Below are 20,534 nucleotides of genomic sequence, written 5' to 3' on the forward strand. Positions count from 1 at the left end.
TTGCCATGCAAACGTAAGGACCAGGGTTCGAATTCCCAGAACCCAACTGTCAGGTGAGTATGGCAGTCCACTCGTAACCCAGCACTCAGAACACAGAGACGGGTTACCAGGAGCAGGATGGCAAGCTGGACTAGTCATATCAGTGAACTCTGGATTCAATTGAGAGACCCTGCTTCAGTGAACAAGGTACAGAAGGTACAAAAATCAAGGAAGACTCCTAATATCAAGCCCAGATCTCCACATGTTCATACCAGTGTAAATGTCCATGCGCGCGCGCGTGCGAGCACACACACACACATGCACACACGAGGGAAAAAGCCAAGGGGGAGGAGTTATTTGGTCAGGAGTAAAAATGTGTGGCTAGGTAAAAAACTCACTCTCATCTTTTAGATATGCAAAGCAACAAATCTGGATGAAATTCACAGAGACTACTACTTTCCATTACATAGTTCAAGCGAATACAAAACACTCCCAGACACCTCCTTAAAACATTCAATAAAGGCTGGGCAGCAGTGATGCACGCCTTTAATCCCAGCACTTGGGAGGCAGAAGCAGGTAGATCTCCGTGAGTTCGAGGCCAGCCTGGTCTACACAGAGAAACTCTTGTCTCGGAAAACGAAAAGAAAACCATTCAATAAGCCTATGCTTGCTTGCTCACTTCCCATTTACCTTCTGTACGATGCTTCCCTACCACCTTTCACCCTAAGGTAAGTGACCAGCACCTAGAAACACCAACACTACTCTCTTCTTGAAATGTCTGGATGTTCGTGATGTCCCTGCTGCTACTCCCACCTGACTTCACTTCCTCTCTCTCTCAGCTCTCATCTGTCACCCACCTCCTGAATCCTGAGTCTCCAGCCTTCTACACTACTCAACTTTTAACTTGTTAGGAGGTGATAGACTAATGTGAAAATTCAATGTTTAAAAAAAAAACCTGCCCAGGAAAAGGCCTACACACTACACATACCCACCACCACCTAATGATTCCAGAATTAACAGAACCCCTGTAAATTTATCCACAGGCCCTCCAGGGATCCCCGGAACTCACATTCTTTAAATCCTAGTCCACCCATCTTGCCTCAGTCACACCTACAACTGTTCTGCTGTTTCTGTTGACTATGCACATGTAAGCAGGCCTACTCTATGAACATGTAAAAGGCAACCACTCTCTCAAGCCTCTTCATTCTCAGACTGTCCCCTCCCCTCACAAAGCAAAATAGGAATATCTGTGATCCCCACCTACGCTCTCTGGAACACTGCGGCCTCCTGTGTCATCTTCCCAAAGCCTTACCTGCAGGACAGTAAGTGCTGCACTGTCACCGTCTGTAGCTGTATGCTGCACAATCACTAAACTGCCAGGTTAATCAGCACACACACTGCCATGTGTCTCAATTAATCAACAAATTATCAATGAGATCCTAAGAGGAGCAGGGCCACTTACTTCTCAAAAAGTACAGCTGACATTAACACAAAGACAACATTTATCCAAAATTGCTATAAAATCTCAAATTACTACAGCTATATAGGGTGGTTTAGAAGAGACTGGCCCCCTGAGGTTCAAATTTATATGTTTAGTCCCCAGTAAATGAGCTGTCAGGGAAGGAGTAGGAGGTGTGGCCTCGTGGGAGGAGGTGTGTCACCAGGAGCGAGCTGTGAGGTTTCAAACACCCACTCCAGGCCCAGGGTCTCACTCTTGCTCTGCCTGATGCCTGTGGATCAGGATGCAAGCTCTCCACTACTATTCTAACAACAAGCCTGTCTGCTTCCCACCGTATCATGGACTAACCCTCTGAAACTAGAAGCAAGCCCCCCATTAAATGTTTTCCTTCATAAGTGTTGCCTCAGTGTCTCTTCACAGGAAGAGAATCCTGACTATGACATTACAGAATTAAGTGTTCTGCCCCAAAACTGCAAACACCTCAAATCTCAAAGAAATATTCAATGAAAATAATTTCTTCTAAAATTAAGGTGGTATAAATATGTATCTCTATAGTGTTACTACCATAACTAATGTTGAAGGACATTTTAAAACATTTCACACATATTTGGCAAGCACTCTACCACATAGTTAAACTACCAGGCGTAACACCAAACATTTCCCAAAATGTTAGTAATACTTTTCTTTGAATATAAAACTATATCCACCAAACCTTATATTAGGAAGTGTTTCAGTCCACAAGTGGTCAATGCACAGCTCAGGAATAATAGGCTCTGTTTCTGGTGCCAAAAATGAGTCGTTGAAACTTCCACTTGGAGAATGAGAAACGCTGTGTCTCTTTGGTGACTGATTATGGCTTGAAAGGTTGAATCTTTGCACCCCTGAGAAAGAGTGCACACCTAAGGCGGGAGAATGAGCACGGCTGCAAAATAACCAGAGAGAGGGCGTGGCCATGAGCAACTGTGCCAATACACATGGGAAGCACTCGGGGTACAATCCCAGTTACAAAGACACTTTCAGAAATGAACAGCTATTTAAATGGTTTGTCCTAATGCACTTTAGATAGCCTAAAGCTTTATTTAGAACTCATGTTAAAATGTACTCATGCCAGGCATAGAGGAGCATGTCTTTAATCCCAGCACTCAGGAGGCAGACAGGCAGGCCTCTGTGAGTTCGAGGCCAGCCTGATCTACTTACTGAGTTCCAGGACAGCCAAGGCTACACAGAGACTCTGTCTTTAAAAAAATTAAAAAAATAAAAATAAAATTTAAAAAAATTTTTTTCACTTAGAACTAAAAATGAGACTATATTCTTCTTCAAAAAATAAATGGAGCCAGGCGGTGATGGCGCACACCTTTAATCCCAGCACTTGGGAGGCAGAGCCAGGTGATCTCTGTTGAGTTTGAGGCCAGCCTAGTCTACAGAGCAAGATCCATGACAAGCATCAAAGTACACAGAGAAACCTTGTCTCCAAAAATAATAATAATAATAATAATAATAATAATAATAATAATAATAAATAAATGGTGTACATTATTCAAAGTATATTGCTGTACTTTCAGGTATATGCAAACTAGCCAGGCAATGCTGGTACACACCTTTAATCCCAGCACATAAGAGGCAGAGGCAGGTGATCTCTTCGAGTTCAAGGCCAACCTGGTCTACAGAGTAAGTTCTAGGCACAAAGAAACCCTGTCTGAAATTTAAAAAAAAATAATAATTGAGGTTAAAAAAACTAACAAATTATTTGTAGAATTAAATCTTCATCCAAGTGCTGCCACATCATAGGAGAAACAATGCTACTTTACAGCATCATAAGCAGGTTCTAAATTCGACTCAAACAAAATATTGGAGCATCATAGATTTAGAAGTCTTAAAGTGGCCATAATTGGGTTTACATCTAGTCCCCCTAAAAACTACCCAAGAATTTTCAATAGAAACCTTAAATTCTTCAAAACATAAGAGAGCTAAGAAAGCAGGTATCTGTAGCTTGGACTATCTTGTTTAAAACAAGGAAAGGCACCCACCTGAGAGCCGCCATGTTGGAGATGGAAGGCGAGCGAGAATGCAGACTGGGTGACGAGGCAGAGCGACTTTGGCTGTGAATGGAGGAGTAATTCTGGAACGGTGAAGCCGCAGGGGATTCGCCTTTGGAGAGGCTTCTGAGATGCGCTGTGAGGGAGCTGCTGGTGGCTACATTCTGAAGGGTCCCTGCCTGCTCAGGGAACTTTAAAACCGCATTCTCTTCCTTAAGTCAAAATGAATGGGAAAATAAACAATTGGAATTTAGAATAAAGAAGGAATGGGAGCTCCATCGACTTGAAGCTGTGCAAGCGTTCAGGATTCACTCTCTCTCGAGAAGCAGCACTGCCAGCCCTCACCTCTGGCTTTACTCTCCGCAGAGTCCACACAGAATGCACATTCTGAACAGCATCGTAGGTCATTACAATGGAGGGGTCGATATTGAGGAACACAATTTTCATTGCAGGATCTACAACATACTGCACCCGGGATGAGCCAAAAAGACCTAAAAATCAAAAATGGAAATGACCAGGTATAGAATAGTGGCTTTACTCTTTTAAAAGAATTATTTATGAAGAAAGTTCTCATTGTTCCTAAAAGGAAAAGGAACCAAGCCAATTAAAGCACAAAACCCATTCAGTATTATGTTACTGACGATAAATTTTAAATTGACTGAGTGTCAACTTCTTCAAAATGCATTGAACGTGACTAGTTGCACTTTGACATACAGATAACTCAAGAGTTGTAGCTTCGTCCTGATTCATCATTAAACTTATCAGCCAGAGGCAAAAGGTCCAAAACTTCAGTCTTTGCTACTTGTAGGTGTCAATTCATGTTTGTAAGCCAAACCTTAAAGCCAAGTATACAGCAATACTTGAGATACATTCAAAGTGTGGATCGCCAGTAAACTTGAACAAAAAAGGTGAAATACTAAAATGTACCTAGTTATTTGTGACTTGGGTTTTTTCTCAAAACAAACAAACAAACAAACAACAACAAAAACAACAAAAAAAAAAAAAAAAAAAAAAAACCTTCCATTCATTCAAGGATCATTTATTTTCTTATTTTTAAAGGGCAGTCATCTACAGGCAAGTTTTCAAACGTCAGTGTCCTCTTAGCTTTACTGAGATAACTGTGTCCTTGCTTTCAGTGAGTTACTTTCATGATAAAAGTTACTTTTATAACATGCTTACATTATCTTCTGTTGAACAATAAACTTTATTTTCCTCCTTCCCCTGATAATAAAACAGAGCTTATGTAAAAGAGTAGAAAAGCACACTTACTTCCAGATTTACAAACAAGTGGAGTTATTTCATCTAGTGGGTGCAGCATGCTGAACATAGTAGGCAAAGGTTCTCTAGCAACAAACAAATACACAATCACCAACAAGATAACTATGTGCACCTTGGTGCTAAACAAGCAACTAGAAATCTACTGGTACCACCTGAACATGAGAAGCCCTCACAGGCTCATGTTTGAACACTTGGTCCCCAACTTGTAGCACTGCTTTGGGAGGCTATGGGGCCTTTGGGAAAATAGGGTCTGGGTATTTCTGCCCAGCCCTGTTCCCTATCCCTCACTTCACTTTCTGATCTGTCAAGATGCACAGAGCCGCTGCCACACAGCCTTCCCTGATGAAGGGCTGGAACTGTGAGCAAAATCCTTCCTCCCTCGAGAGCTTGTCAAGCATCCTGTCACAGCTATCTCAAAAGGTAACCTCCTAAATTCTTCAAATACCATCTAACATGGCATCCTCTGATTTAGTTCTGAAAATATCTTCTTGTAATAATTCTATACATTCACACATAGAAAGAGAATGACTGTCCAGGGGAAAATCTGCAAATAGCAGCCATCACAAGACAGAACCCAGAGAACTGAGATTCAGGCCTAAGACAGTCATTCACTTATCTCTCTTAGTGGCAGTATGACTATGGTAGCTAAGAAATTTAATCTTCTATACTTGTTCATAAAGGGGTACATCTTTAAAAAGAAGGGGAAAATACTTCAAGTAATTAAGTCTGCAATTTTCAGGAAATTAGAGGAGGAACCCCGCTGGAATTCTATGAAAGTGGAGATTAAAAGCTGCAACCAGCTCTAGCACAGCAATCATCTGCTTTTGCACACCCTGTGTGTGCTCTGTACGCTCCTCCTCAGTAAGCTCACAGTTTCCAGGGAGGTGAGGCAGGTGCACTAGCAACAGGTATCCACCACTGACTGAGCACTTAACAGATACTGGGCCCTCTGTGGGAGTCTGCTATACCCCAAGAGGTAACCCATAACATTCCTGTAACAAATAAGGAAATGAAAACTAAGAAAGTGATGCTATGTCCAAAGCAGTACAATGAAAACACGGCAGAGCTAATAAGCGAATCCTGTCATTAAGCTACTGTCTAATGTTACTAAGGAGAGCACAGGACAGTGAAATGTTGAGAAGTAGTCACAGCTGAACTCAACCTGGCATGAAAATCTTCTAATACTATGCTGTGAACATGGACATCATCAGCACCCCAAACATTTAGGTTAACAAGTTTACTTCAGAATCAACACTAAAAAAGCCCAAGAAATAATATTCTGAGCAGAATAAATTGCATACCTAGGTAGACTTGGAGGCACCTCATGTGAAGAACTGCTTCGTTCAAACAGCAAACCATATTTAGTGGCCCAAACATTTGCCACCTATCAATAAGAGAGTGAGGGGAACAGAAGGAAGAGAACAGCAATTTAAGAAAAGGATTCAGGAAACATGACAGAACACTCAATTTTCTTTGAACTTACTGAGAGCTTTCGAAGTCACATGATCACAAACTACAGCACTTCAAAATCTATGATTCTTAACAAGCAACTCTAAGACAAAAATCAAACCCACAGAAGAGGTGCTCAGTGTGAAGTTGCTGCCAGTGTGGATACCAACACCAGAGTGTAATAAAACTTTAATAGCACTGAGCAAGAAAAAAGTCCAATATTATTCATATACCTACTATAATAAAGCCAAAAGGATTTCTTAAATATTATTAAACTGACAAACATCTCGTACTATAATTTACTTCACTAAAACACTATTTTTGTGGAAAGGATAGGCACACGGTGAACTAAAACCATTTAGTACAAATAAAACCCTTCACACATACCAAGATCTACATAAAAATCTGCTACACATGAGCTCTACCAAAACACATGGAAAACTTCCAAGCACTCAGTTTACCTGAAATGGTAAGGATGCTATATAATCCTTCCCATCTACGCTGTGCATGTTCATACATGAGCTCTGTAATATACATATGCATTTCTCTACCTCATGGCTCTCTGAAAGAAACAGGTACAGGATTTATGGGTTATTTTCCTGCTAAACAGTTCAATTCAAACAGCAAAAGCTCATCAATGCATAATGCAAAACTTTTAAGTTAAATCACTATGACTAAGAGTTGCTTATAAACATATCACACAGTAAGATAAATATTTGGAATCATGGGAAATAAGATTTCATAAAGAAACTTACTATGGATCTTTTCAGATTTATCCTGTGATGTAATGAAGTCACACCACAATGCCTAAAACCAAAACAAAATGCTTGTCTAAGAAATTTACATCTAAATAATCATCTGCCAGCTAATGACATCAGTAACAATATTACCATAATACATTTCCTCAGCTCAATATAGATGTATTTATACACACACACACACACACACACACACACACACACACATATATATATACCATGGAAACAAACAAGAGTAACAAAAATAGAACACTTAATGTCACATATTCTAAGATAACTTATGTTTGTAATTAAATCTTAAAAGAAAGGAAAATAAAATAATAAAAGACTCATTTGATACAAGTCTTGCGATTAAAGCTCAAATATCAGCTCGGCCTGTGTAAATCCTGCATCCTATAAAAGCAAGGATCATGTTGAGAGTTTAAAAGTGACCCAGCAGCCGGGCTGTGGTGGCGCACAACTTTAATCCCAGCACTCGGGAGACAGAGCCAGGTGGATCTCTGTGAGTTCAAGGCCAGCCTGGGCTACTAAGTGAGTTCCAGGAAAGGCGAAAAGCTACTGTTTACTTATATTCAGCAAGTAATACCTTACTGGCATGGTATCATCCTTTTCCGCAATGGTGTTAATAACCATTACAACTTGCCTAAACTGATTAGCACATTGGAAGCTACAAAATGATTTCTGCTTCTACCCTTTATTTTACATTTATGGGTCGGTATTCTTCAGTAAGTTAAGAGTTTCCTTCATCAAATAGATAAATCGCCTATCTTCCTAAAATAGTAAGTGCTTAATTTCTTCAATCAATTTTTAGAAACTGGTTCCAACAACCACTATGATAGTAGCAAATTAGGCTGAATTTCCTTTCACTATGAATCCAGTAATTTTAACGTACTCAATCTCTGGAAATGAATTATAGTAATCATGATTTTTAAGGTCACATAGCGTTTTGTTGATAACAGATCTTAGGTCCACTTCTAGTGTTAACATACTATAACATATCATATGCAGTGCGATGTATGCATGTGGAAAAGAGCTCGTCTAGCATAGCAGGCCCTAAATCCAATCCTCAGTACAAAAACAGCAGCAATAGGATAGAAGATTGTGCCAGATGTGGTGGTGCACGCCTATCATCCCAGCACTCGGGAGGCTGGGGCAGGAGGATCTCAAGTGCCAGGGCAGCCTGGGCTGGAGACCCTGTCATGACGGATAAAGGGAGAATCTCACTTTCTGCCAGTCTCAACATAATGTACACTCCCAGGACTGCCACACTGCTTTGTCACCAAACAGATCCATACTCCTATTAAACAGTTAGTGGGCTGTGTAACCTCGCTGAGCTCACCTGCTGGACAGTGCTGTCCACTGTGAATGCTTTGTGCACGGCCAGCGCCTGGCTCTTACTCCCCTTGCTCCAGATAACCATGTTCCCAGCCACATACAGCTCCTCATCGTAGTCAGCCGCATCTCCGATCTCACTCACACCTTTTCTTGAGATTAATAATGGACATATCGAGCGTGCGCTCTATTGAGTACAAAGACGTATATACACAGCTCTTTGGCTTGACTGGAAAGATACATTAGAGGGACACATTAGAAGGAAATCTTACCCATTTATATGATATGCCCTTCTCAAGGAGAAAAAAAGGCCAAGCAACTCAACCACATGAGTCAACGCACTTTGGAAGTTCTAATTTTATTGTGGAAAATATCAGTTTTTCATTCCCAATAGGTTTCTGGAAAAAGGGAACACCATTCCTTGCAGCTCTAATATTAGAGATAGTTTGTGGCTTATCGTAGAATTCTAATCCCCACTTTTGCTCTCTTCGTCAAAGTCGAACCCAAAAATAACAGGGAAAAAATCATCAACTCCAACTGCTCGAGTTGTGCCATTTTAGAGAAGAAGGAGGCCCAAAGACTAGTTCACACCATCTCACCGCCGTTCCAACATTACACCTGAAAAACAAGCTGCGGAGAAACGATGGTTCGCCCTCCCCTAAAAAGAACACCCCAGATAAAAGAAAACCCTGAGAACGGTTGGTCGGGTCCGTGCGCTCTTGCAACAACAAATTGCCCCAAAAGGATTATGTTGGTTATATTGTATGCCGAAATACGTATAACAGCCATTATGGAGCGGAGGGAAACGGGGGAGAGGTCTTCCGCAGGCTCCCCTCTACACGGTCGCGGTCTCCAAATCAAAAGTCCTGCCTCGCCCTCCTTAGGAGCCGACCCCCAAAAAAAAATCAAAAAAATCTCTAAATACATAATAGCCCCAACCGAAAGGGATCAATTTGGCAGCCAATGAGGGGTACTACAACGAACTCCCCCCCCCAAAGGGGACCGCAGTTTATTTCTTGCTTGGCATCCCCGAAGGCCTGGCTTTGGCACTTAAGACAAATGCGCGCTATCACTAAATAACACTCGGTAATTTAGAGCAAAACTGGTTAGAGGTTTATAATTGGCTTTGCCTGGTGGATAACCCTCCTTCGTGCCTCACCTTCCTAAATTTCAAAGACAGATCCCCCTTTTTAAAGACTCCACACACACTGTGGGAGAGCTCCGTTCTCTTTGTGGAATAAGCTGGAAAAAAAACGAAGATAAATGTTCTTCTCCCAACATTGAGTGAAGAGGTAAATAAGAAAGTATCTCAAAAAGATGAGACATAGTAAGCACCACCTCCCACCCGGGGACCTCCCACCCCATACTCTTATTGATTTCCCAAAAAAGGGCTGTGGTTAAAGAAGCACAAACAAACAAACAAGATACATCCCAAACGAGAAGTTTTTGGTTTCTTTCCAACTCCTTCTGAGAGAAATGCCCAAAAGTAAACCAAATAGAGAGAGACTATCGATGTGGTCTATGAAGCAAGAAGAAAACAACACAATTATAAATCCAGATATTAGGGCCCGGAGCAGACTTCTTATCCGCCTCAGAGAGAAGCTACCGTAATAAGAAAAAGGATTAAGCCCAGGAGGAGAGAAATGTTTTGACAGATGAGTGGGCCCCTTCAGAAAAAAGACAAAACAATACCATCTGTTAGTGCATTATGTCACAGGCTGGCCCGTTGCAGCCCCGACAAGCACCAACGTCTGTCAGAGGGAACCCGCCAAAGTTTAACGTAAAGTGGACCATTCAGCCAACCCCACTTTGCCGGCACCACTTCAGACTTGGAAACTGGAATATTTCAACAAAGAGAGAAGACCACAAATAAAGGATGTTTTTCTTCTCCCAATTCTCAGAGAAGCTCGAATCCCAAGGCCCTTGGTGGCATACAGCCCCACGGTAACTTTTAATCTTAGATATTTACAAAATAAAAAAGCCGGGGATTAACAGGTTTGTTTAGGGAAGGCGCTCATTCCCACCCTGGTAATTAATAAAAGCGTGAGAGCTGATATATGACGTACGCTATTGGGTAACCATTCTATGGTATGTAGAATATGATAGAGATTTTCAATAATTAAGAGAGATCATGAACAACAGAATGGCGGCACATGATTACCTAAAGATAAGAAGGGCAAAGTGGTTCACTTGGACACTAGTATGTACGAACTAAGGAGTAACAGACCCCCAAAAACAAAGACCCCCCCTTGAGAAAATCTCACCTCTCCCTCAGAGAATAGCTTCCGGAAAAAAAGGGATCTTTCCCCCCCACAGTCCTACAGCAACGAAGATTTTATAAAGTTGTCCAGGAAATACCCATTTAATACACACACAATAGCCCCTCCGCCCCTAGAAATCAGAGGGCTCTAAGAAAACAAATAGAATGAACCGACTACGCCCCGTTATTATATTTCGATACAAAGTCTTTTTAAGGAACACAAAATACAGGGAGGGTGGTGAAGACAATGGGAAAGTGATGAGCGGGTGCCACGGCCCCGCCCCGCTAACCTGTATCATCAATAGTAGAAACAGAAATAAAGAAGGAAAAACAACAAGAATAGATTTAATGTGTTTTACACCCAAGGCATAAATACTCACCAACCGAAGTAATCCCGTGTGGGTAAAAAACCACCCAATCATAGAAGATAAAAGCGTTAATGTTTATTCTACATTGTTCGCACTCACAACTTCTGGACCTCGCTCTCTGTCACCCCCCTCTGGGAACTTCACTATAAATAAAATCCAAACGACGAGAGACAAACGAAAGGTTCCTCCCTTAAAACATTGCCTAGGAGTATTCACCGCCCCCCACAGCTACTACGTATTTAATCACTATTCTATCTTAAGTATAAGAGAGCGAATGGGATCTGAAACCGTTATAATTTGGAATATGACAATGAGCACCTCACTCAGACTAGACATAACGACTTCCTGTTTTGGAGGTCCTCCTGCGCTCGCGTCTGTTCCATTCCGAAAAGCCGAAAATACCACATTATACAAACTAAGAGAGTGATCTTGTGCAGCGTTTCCCCCGGTTGTTCTTGTTCTTCCGGTCTGGTGGTCACCTACCTAAAACCGAAGCGTTTGTAGACTCCCCCCCAGTTGTCCCCGCTGGGTGGTCACGAAAAGAACAGAGAAGGGTCCAAAGCAGAAGATACTTGGGGTATAGCATGACCTTGAAACATAGTCCCAGAAAACCCCAAAGATTCTTTGTCACTCCCCGTGTGATGAAGTGGATATAAAATGCACCATAAAAGAAAGCAGCCAACAAGTTTATTATGTATCATTTCTTATTCCATAACGGAATAAGATCCAAAACTCAACGCAACTTACTTTACTAGGTATGGTGAAAAGAAATGGAGCCAAGAGCGACATACCCCCGACCGCTTGTCCTTTGCTCTTGTTGTGTTGTGCTCGTCGCTTGATGATATGATAAATGTGGTTGCCTCCGCTGGTGTATTGAGAGATAGATAACCAAGGTCTAGATATAGTTATATATTAAAAGAGTGCCAGAAAATCACACGCCGGTGGCTGGGGGAGAATGGCTTTTAGGAGGGTGGCTCTAAGAAAACATAAAAAGACCTCTCTGTTGGTGTGTTTTGAGTTCACCTCCTACACCAATTCAGACCCCAAAACATATCAAATCGACCTTCTCATGCATATACTGTAGCCTCTAGCCTCCTCTCTTTGAAAAAAACCCCTGAATAACACTCAGCATTCTCCTTAACAACCAGGCCCACTAATTTATACCAAAGAAACACACCAGAAGTTGAAGTTTTAGAGATAAGAAGACCCGAAAAACAGATTTTGTTTTTTGTATGGGGAATCAGGGCCATCGCACCCCCCTGAAAAAGGAGAGAAGAAGACTAGGTGAGAGCAACCTTAGATTTGAACCCTCGAAAGAAGGAGGTATTCTACACTAAGAGTCTCAAACCGGCCAGCCCACAAGCCTTGACCTGAAACGGACACGCTTAGTGTCCTCCACCCCAGTTGTATGTGCCCTTTGGCCAAGGGAAATCAAACAACGAGCCTGGGGAAAAAAAAATCCTTCCAAATTTCCTGAACCCAAGACCAGACAACACCATGAGACCCAATATACACATTACTTCCGAAACCTCTCGGTCCACCTCACATTAGTCTTGAACCATACCCCCAAGTGACACAATAAACTCTCCTCAAAGATCATCACACCGTTCTCATTTTTGCTTATAGACGCACACGAGAGAGAAAGAACCCGACGCACCTAACCTCGCTCATTAAACTAGATTCGCCACGCCGGACATGTAAGGGGGTTAATAAGAGGCAGGAGAAAGGAACAGCACGATTAGGTCCTAGAAAGTGTGCCCCCACCCTCTGCCAAGACAAATTGAAAAGAAACTAGAGTATTTGGGAGTAGGTGAAGTCTGCTGCTGTCTCTCCACCCCCATGCACTCACACCCCACCGCCCAACCTGAGGACCTCACCGAAAAAAACAATATTACCGGGAAACAACCCCTCTCCAAGATAGAAATTCAAATCTAGGGGGCCTACCAACGGCCTTGGCCCCCTCTTACCCCGCTACGGAGATACTAAAACTATACTATAAAGAAACGCACAACTACATCCCCCCAAAGAGGAAATACTCTCCCTCATGGAAAGTACCACTATGATGATACTAGGCAAACCTGAGTGAGTGGGTATAGCACTGCCAGTGTTTGAGCGGCAAAATAAGAAAAGCTACCAACCCTTTTGAAGCTGCCGCCGGTTTGAGCACAAAACACCTCACACACCATTTGTTCCAATAGCCATCTACTACCAGGTCTCTGCGGCAACACACCCCACACACACTGAACACCAACAACACAACACTTGTGGAAAGCATTGAGGGCAATAAAAAACATATTAATGATACGAGAGGATACAACATATATCCAAGTCAGTTTTTCTTACGACACGGAAGATTTTTTTATGTTTATTTAGAAAGAATATCCACGAGTGAAATATGCACTCCACCCTTACTCCCCTGGGCGATAAAGCACAAATAAATTATATTTGTTGTTTTGTATCTAACATTACCTACACTCCCCACTATCTTATTCTCTATCCCCCTTAGGACATACTCAACACAAACATAATCCACCTTCACCCCATGCCACAAATAAGTACAGCCTTCTCTAAATTATACATCCACACAAAGGGAAACCTGCTCCACCTGGCCTTTGATGAGTGCTCTCTCCTCAAAGTAACGCAAAGACACAAAGTGACGAAATTCCTCGCCCCCCTACTATCTTTTTGTTCCTTCTCTTTTTCCTTTATATTATAAATCTAGTCTTTTTATCAACCAGGTTCCCGAACCACAGGAAGAAGGTAAACTTGTGTTTAACGGACACGAAATGTTGTCGCGCTCACGATGGAAAACATAGAAACCTGTGGTCCCCCCAACCCCACTTAAGTACGAACCGGCACCAAGACTGAGGACTTGCGTGTTGAGAAACATCAATGTTTTGGATGTGCCCCCCCCATGACATACCACCCTGCTCGCCCTCACATGAGCTTGGGCATTCTTGAAAAAAAACGGGCCGAGTGCACCCAATACACCACAAACCAACGGCTGGTGTATTCCCCCGGCTCTACACCACCAACCATCTCAATGATATCACTCCTACATAACTATTGTCACAGACTTTAATGATTAGAGGAACCTCACGTGGAGAAGGAAAATAGCACGCAAGAGGAGTAGGAGTAGGCCTTCTCACCACTGGATATGAAATAAAGGGATGTGGGAGGTTAACATCCCAGGTTTTTTGCGTAAGAGAATTATTGTCTTTGTATCTTGTCTCTTGATAAAAGCTCAATTGCAATAACACAATATGGGAAAATGAAGCCTACAGCCGTCATTTGGGCCCCTTTGCTATTTCCAGAAAAGTACATACCATCAGAGAAATAACCTATCAATAAGAAACTCGAAAAGCACTAATTTCCAACGCGAAGATTGAGAGAAAACCTTTAAAGAAACACAAAATGAAAATAACACTCCCAGCCCTACCAGACCCCCATTGTTCCCAAAAACAAACATCCTCCGCCCCCTGTCAAACCTCAGCAGCTTGGACGGCGGCACTGATTTTTAAAAAGCAGAACAAAGAAAACAGACAGACCGGTGTGACGTTCCCGACCTGTGGCCCCACGCCCCCTCTGACGCTCTGTTAACTCTAAGAGGGAAGTACCTCCCCTCTGAGAGTAATAAACAACACTAACCAAGTCACTATACTAACACCTCAGTCCCCCTCCCCTTACACATTACAAAAAAGACTATCGAGCTTGGATTAAGTTTCCAATCTCCATCTGCTCCAGATCTGGTTCTGGATTCCCTCCTCTCCACCCTGCAATAGTCTAAACATACATCCGTAGTAACCTCACCGCGAATTTCCCCGCAACGGCATTGGTGGCTCAATCACCTTCACAACCTCACCTTTTCTTGAACATCCCCTATAAAATAAATCGATTTATGGCTCATCAACAAATCAACTCGTTCTACTATGGTTTCTTCCCCTCCGCAACCTTCCTTGAATTTAACCCATCGCAGTTCCAAGCGGGATGGCGCGTACCTGATTATCGCTTATAGTATTTTAATAGACAAATAGGATCATATAAAGCGCTCCAGAAATACATATCCCGTCAAAGTCTTATTGCGTCCAAAGATCCCACACGGCCAATATTCTCGGTATTCGAATATAAAAACGTCACTTATTTCAATTGTTTAAGCTTATGCCGCGGGTTCGTTTGAGGCCTCCTAATGAAGAATAATATTGGTATCACATCTGGTCTCACATCATACCTATCTAAAAAAAACAGAAAAAAATATCGTACACATAATCTTCTCGTGCACCCACTTCTTTTTTGTTTTTATACTGATTACCCTCCTCGCCACATTCGAAAAGTACATTTCCTTGAAAATGGATTTCTGCCCTCCAACTCTTGTTGTTTATTTGGTGATTTATGAAAGGAAAAGGAAGCATATATAACCCAAACAGTTTAGCCCAGTGCTGAGCCTAGATACTTTCTCCATGTCAATTCCCATCTGAGGAAGAATACAACGAGACATCATGAACCTCCTCTGAGCCCTCTTAGCATCCCTGTAACACCCCAGAAAAAAAGAGGACTAGAACTGCGATTCTTTTGCGCGCATCCAGGTCGCTCCCATGAGAAGAACCTCACTGCTAACACACTGACCAAACCTTGACGTGGTTGCCCCCTCGCGAGAGTATGACACTAGGAAAAAAAACACCCTGATCATGGTTGTTTGTGCTAACCTTCCCTCAAAAAAATATAGATGACAGCCTTGCTTAATAATCTGCGAAAATATTCCAATTGATTCTTTAAAAGTTTCTCTATCCACAATCTCGCGTTGCTCCATTAGAATACGCCTCGGAATAAGAAAGCAGCAAAAGATGGTGTCAGCACCCACCGCACCATACACAACTAAAGAGCGCTAACGGGCTCGCCCAATTTCCTCTGGCCTTGGTTGTCATCCACAGAAGACATTCTACTGGAGGAAGAGGGTGAGACGTGGCCTTCTTTAGGGACACTAAGCTCCGCCAGTCTTTGAACTGAGGGCTGTAGGGAAAAAAAAATATAAATTATGGTGTAGCAGGTAGAAGCTCTTGTCAAGGAATGAGAGGACAAAAAGAAAAGTAGAACGGATGTTGAAAAAAGCCCCCCCTGAGAAAAAGTTTTTATCGGAAGTGAGAACGCTGGACGCGTAATGACATCACCAGAGAAGAAGACAAGGTTGTAAGATGGAATGATGAGCTCCTAATCTCTGTTGCCTTCTTCTCCATGAGGAAAGAACCACTAGAGTTGACCGGCGCGAGATAAAAAGCCCGACAAGCAACCTTCCGTACAGCTGATTTGTAGATGGGCTGTGATCACAGAGAGAGGGAAGTGAATACCCCAAGAGATTACGGCAGCAACCCCACTTGTGTGACACTCGCTACTTGAGATTGAGAGTGAAAAACAACCCCCTAGCCCTGCACTAGAATCATAATTAAAGATTATACCCTCCCCACACCAACACAACGTCTCACCACGTGGGACACTCCCGTAGTGATAGCTTCCAGGCTTTATGGTATAGAGAGGCCAAGTATAGCCGCAGGGCCTGCCTCGCTCCCTTGCCCTGCTCCTATGCAATATGCCTCCCCCTAAAGAAAAGCAGATGGATAAAGGTGAAGATCGAAGTAAGGTGTATGATAATAGAATTGTGTGAAGAGGAGCCCGTGGGTGCACTCCAACATGAATAAAAGAAAAGATAGAACCTTTGTGGATGGCTTTGGGGAAGAGCCCCTAACACAAAACGGATCCATATGAAAATATACATGTCAGATTCCTAACAAACAGAGCTTGGCAGTCCCCTTTCTCGCTCAAGTCTTTGCAATAACAACCTGAGGAAAACATAAAACCCCTCATCGCAAGTTCGCGTACCTGTAGCAGCATCACAAACTTCCCAACAGGCTCTCAAATTTTGTCACAAAGAGGGAAATGAGAACACGAGGAAACAATAAAGATGATTCTTAAGTGGATGGTCATCTACTATCAGCACCAACACCGGTATAAAAGTTGCGGGAAAAAAGTGGCTTTATTCATATAAATTACCGCCCGCTACCCCTGCGTTTCCTCGAAGACTATGAAAGCACCGCAAGGAGAACTAAGGAAAACTTTTTTATAACCTGCCCCGTTATGGCACACCCCTGAGAGAAGAGCTATGTCTTTCATCTTCTCCATTTTTTCCCCTCTTTTTTGGTCATGGTATATTTATATAAAAAATATAAAGACACACTATCAGAAGATATAAGACCCCCGGGGGTTAAAAGCAATTAGAATACTCCATTAGGTGGGTGGGGTGTGATTTTCTGTGACTTCCCTGCGCTCAAAGCCATATTCCTTGCAGAAAAGCCAAGGCAACCAGACCTCACCCCCTCATAGCAGCCCTCACCACCCATTTTGCTTGTCCCACATAAGGGAAAGAGAGAGAGAAGAGACACCATCCCTCCTTTTAAACCAAAAAATCCAACTATATATTCATGAGCTTTGAGCCGGGCCCGCAGGACCCCAACGCACCCACCCCCAGCGACACTAGAATATACCTACTAAAAACGAGAACACCCAAGGAAAACACGATTTGAGAAGGTTGGTGGACTGGTCCCAATGGAGGACATACTCAGAGAGATAAAGCATCGAGATACACGTGTCGCTCTCTTTTAACTGCGCAGTGTTCCCGCCCGTTAAAGCGAGCAAAAATGCAAGAAAAAAACCATCCCCATTTCACGGCTGGCCTTTACCGGCGAGAAACAACAAGAAAAACTCTGAAGCACGAGATATTACCAAACCCCACAGCAAGGGTTGTCCGTTTAACCCAAATTCCCCCAGGCTCCACCAGAACGTAGAACACGAGGAAAACAGACGCGAAGAAAAGTGGTTCAGGGACCCGCGCACTAACCTCCCCGAAGGTGAGATAGGAGACATATCCGACTGTAGCGAGCCCCTTCTTTCCGTCCTCTCTCCGTCAACTATCCGCGTTCCCCCGCCGAAGCGAGAGCACCAGTTTCGCCCCATAAAAACTCTTCTGCTGCGTTTGTCATTTAACGATGAGAAGGGGCACACGAGAGAGGAGGATACAACCTCCGTCCGCGCCCCGCGCACGGCCCCACTCCGTTTGACCTCGATATCTTGCCGCTGCTCACCGACAGAGCCGCGGCCGCCACCACGCGAAAAGAGAAGCCCCTGGGGATTCACGTCCCACCTCTTGTGCCTCTCGAAAGCGGGAGGAAGACAAGAACAAACGAGCAGGAGAGCTATACCTAACACAGCGCTGAACGACTGGCCCGTAGTCTATCAGGTCTTTCCCAAATCCCAAGAAACACAACCCTGCGTTTTAAAAAACAAGAAAAAGGCACGGCTCCACCTTGGCTCCAAAAATCCGTGAAGGCACACCAAAAAGATGAGCCTGGGGAACAGAAAAAAAACCCTTGTTTCGTAATGTGCTTGGCGCCACTTTCAGAATATAGGAACAATAGGTATCGCCGTGTGTCTGCTGCAGTTCCCCCCCCGTGAACCCACACACCGAAGCGGGGTGAGAAACCCCAAATACTCCTCCTTATAAGGGCTTGAGCTCCCCGGCGGAGCGACGACTAACACTGCGGGCTTTGACTGAGGAAGAAAAACGGACCAGATCGATCAAAGAACAATGGCCCTACCAAACCTGCGCGCTGCCCGTTCTTCAAGACAGAGAACCATCGCACAATCCTTTCCAGGTTAAACCGAGAGGGAGCACCGCGCACGCTTGCGAGTATTTTTCCGCGGGGGGCGGACAGAATGCCCACTCTCTCACCGGGCTGGAAAGCAGAGATTTTGTTACAACTTCCTCACAAAATGTTCGAACGGCGCAAAAAGCTAATTAAATGTTTTTATATCTTTTTGCTCTGTACAACTACAATCTTGTTCCTTGGTTTGCTACTCATCGCCTTGGTAACCTAAGATAAAAAACAGAAACTTTTTCCTTGCCACAAGGGGAATAAAAAGAAAAAGCAACCAAAAAATTAAGCACTACTGTGGGTGAGGTCATGTCAGCTCGAGGACTTTGTGGATATATAGAGCATCGAAATACACGAAAGTATACAAGTTTTAAATAATTTTGGAATAGAACTGTCCACAACGTATAATAGACAACATCCCTGAAATCGCTCGCCTTATGAGGAGGCGGAGAAAGAACTACCCACCTCCAACTGCATGAAATGAGATGCTAGTACAATATTTTAATAACCCCTTGCTCAGGTGGCCTTCTATAGGAGTTATACATTAAAGCTAAATAAGAGCAGCTGCAAATCTACCATACCCTTTATTTGCTACAATGGAGAAAAGCTCGGAGATAAGGCAACGCGTCTCTAGGCTTTTTCTTGCCTATTGCCCCCGCCGCTCTCTGCTTGCCATGTTAGAGGATGTCTCTCTTCGGAGAGAAACAGACGCCAGAGCACAGCAATAAATAATGAAGGGAAGATTTTCATAACACGGGTGGTGTTGGTACTTACTACAACAAAGAGCACTTTTTGGGGTTCTTTGTGTGTCGAAAGGGTTTGCATAACACAACCGGGAATACCACTGTATTTCCCAAATAATGGTATTGTTTCTCAAATAAGGAGGCTTTGTTAATAGTTATGCACTCAGCATCACATTTCCAGATTATATTGAGGAAACACCCACAAAAGTCTCTTAGCCGGGATTTTGTTGAGCATAATAAAAATTAAATCTACCCAGCCCGGAAAGGAGACAACCACAACAAAAAAGAAAAAATAGTGCTTGTGGCAGTTAAGCATTTGTTGTCTTTTGTAAGAGTACTTTGATGGTAAGTAGAATTTGAGTAAAAACACAAAAGCAAGGACAAAAAACAGGAAGACCTGATACCAGAGAGTACGTTCAAGCGATTTTGCACGGTGCTGCCGAAGGTATTCTAGACCCTTGCGTATTATAGCTATATACAACGTCAATTATTTTCTACGCTTCTAAGACGTTATAGCTGCTAAAAATAAAAGTCGTGTGATAGGCGTGTCTAGTTTGCCAACTTAAACATAATAAACAATGACACAAGGATGGAGAACTGAACAGTACGTCCTTGCACACTTCAGAATTGCTTGTTTTGAAGCCTGTTATGGTATTTAGGAAGTATGGTATAAATGTAGAGCGGAGAGAAGAGCACATTATGAAATTTATATTAATATACACGAAAGCTTAAATGCGCTTGAGGAGAGATTAGATACCATCCAACCCCACCCATCCCCCATTGTCTACGTTAGCAACTGAAAGGAAAGAAATAATTAGCGCACAAGCCAACAAAGTTTATGTTGTTGCCGTCACACACTATCCAATCCCCAAAGCTCAAAGAATGCATAAAGAAATGATATAAGAGATAAAACACGAAGAGCCTGGCTTGGCTGATCCTTTAGTATGCCAAATAACGACTCAAAACATCAAGAATCGGTTATGAGTAGTCCACAATATGAACACCCTGGCCTTTTTCCCCCGTACTTTAGAACCTGAACCCAAGACAATTCGCTTTATGGTTCACACAGAATATAGTTGATATTTGGAACCCATGTCGAACTTCTCTGAAGAAAGGGCAACGATGATTGCAGCCGGGGATTTGCAGGAATTCGTTCCTTTTGGTCGCGACCA

The 20,534-nt window shown here is 42.9% G+C and overlaps 1 protein-coding gene across 1 annotated transcript in view; it reads right to left on the reverse strand.

The window, feature by feature from the left end:
- Nucleotides 1-18,602, reverse strand: part of Anapc1 (anaphase promoting complex subunit 1) — an 86,783-nt gene extending 68,181 nt beyond the window's left edge. The window contains exons 1-10 of the mRNA XM_036184293.1: nucleotides 18,568-18,602; nucleotides 17,806-18,117; nucleotides 8,299-8,443; nucleotides 6,957-7,008; nucleotides 6,663-6,763; nucleotides 6,054-6,136; nucleotides 4,744-4,817; nucleotides 3,820-3,965; nucleotides 3,466-3,686; nucleotides 2,151-2,360 (exon numbers count right to left, since the gene is read on the reverse strand). Coding sequence (XP_036040186.1) covers nucleotides 2,151-2,360; nucleotides 3,466-3,686; nucleotides 3,820-3,965; nucleotides 4,744-4,817; nucleotides 6,054-6,136; nucleotides 6,663-6,763; nucleotides 6,957-7,008; nucleotides 8,299-8,443; nucleotides 17,806-18,117; nucleotides 18,568-18,602 — 1,379 coding nt within the window. The remainder of the gene's footprint in view (nucleotides 1-2,150; nucleotides 2,361-3,465; nucleotides 3,687-3,819; nucleotides 3,966-4,743; nucleotides 4,818-6,053; nucleotides 6,137-6,662; nucleotides 6,764-6,956; nucleotides 7,009-8,298; nucleotides 8,444-17,805; nucleotides 18,118-18,567) is intronic.
- Nucleotides 18,603-20,534: the final 1,932 nt, after the last annotated feature.

This window comes from Onychomys torridus, chromosome 4 (genome assembly GCF_903995425.1).
Source record: "Onychomys torridus chromosome 4, mOncTor1.1, whole genome shotgun sequence".
Taxonomy (NCBI): domain Eukaryota; kingdom Metazoa; phylum Chordata; class Mammalia; order Rodentia; family Cricetidae; genus Onychomys; species Onychomys torridus.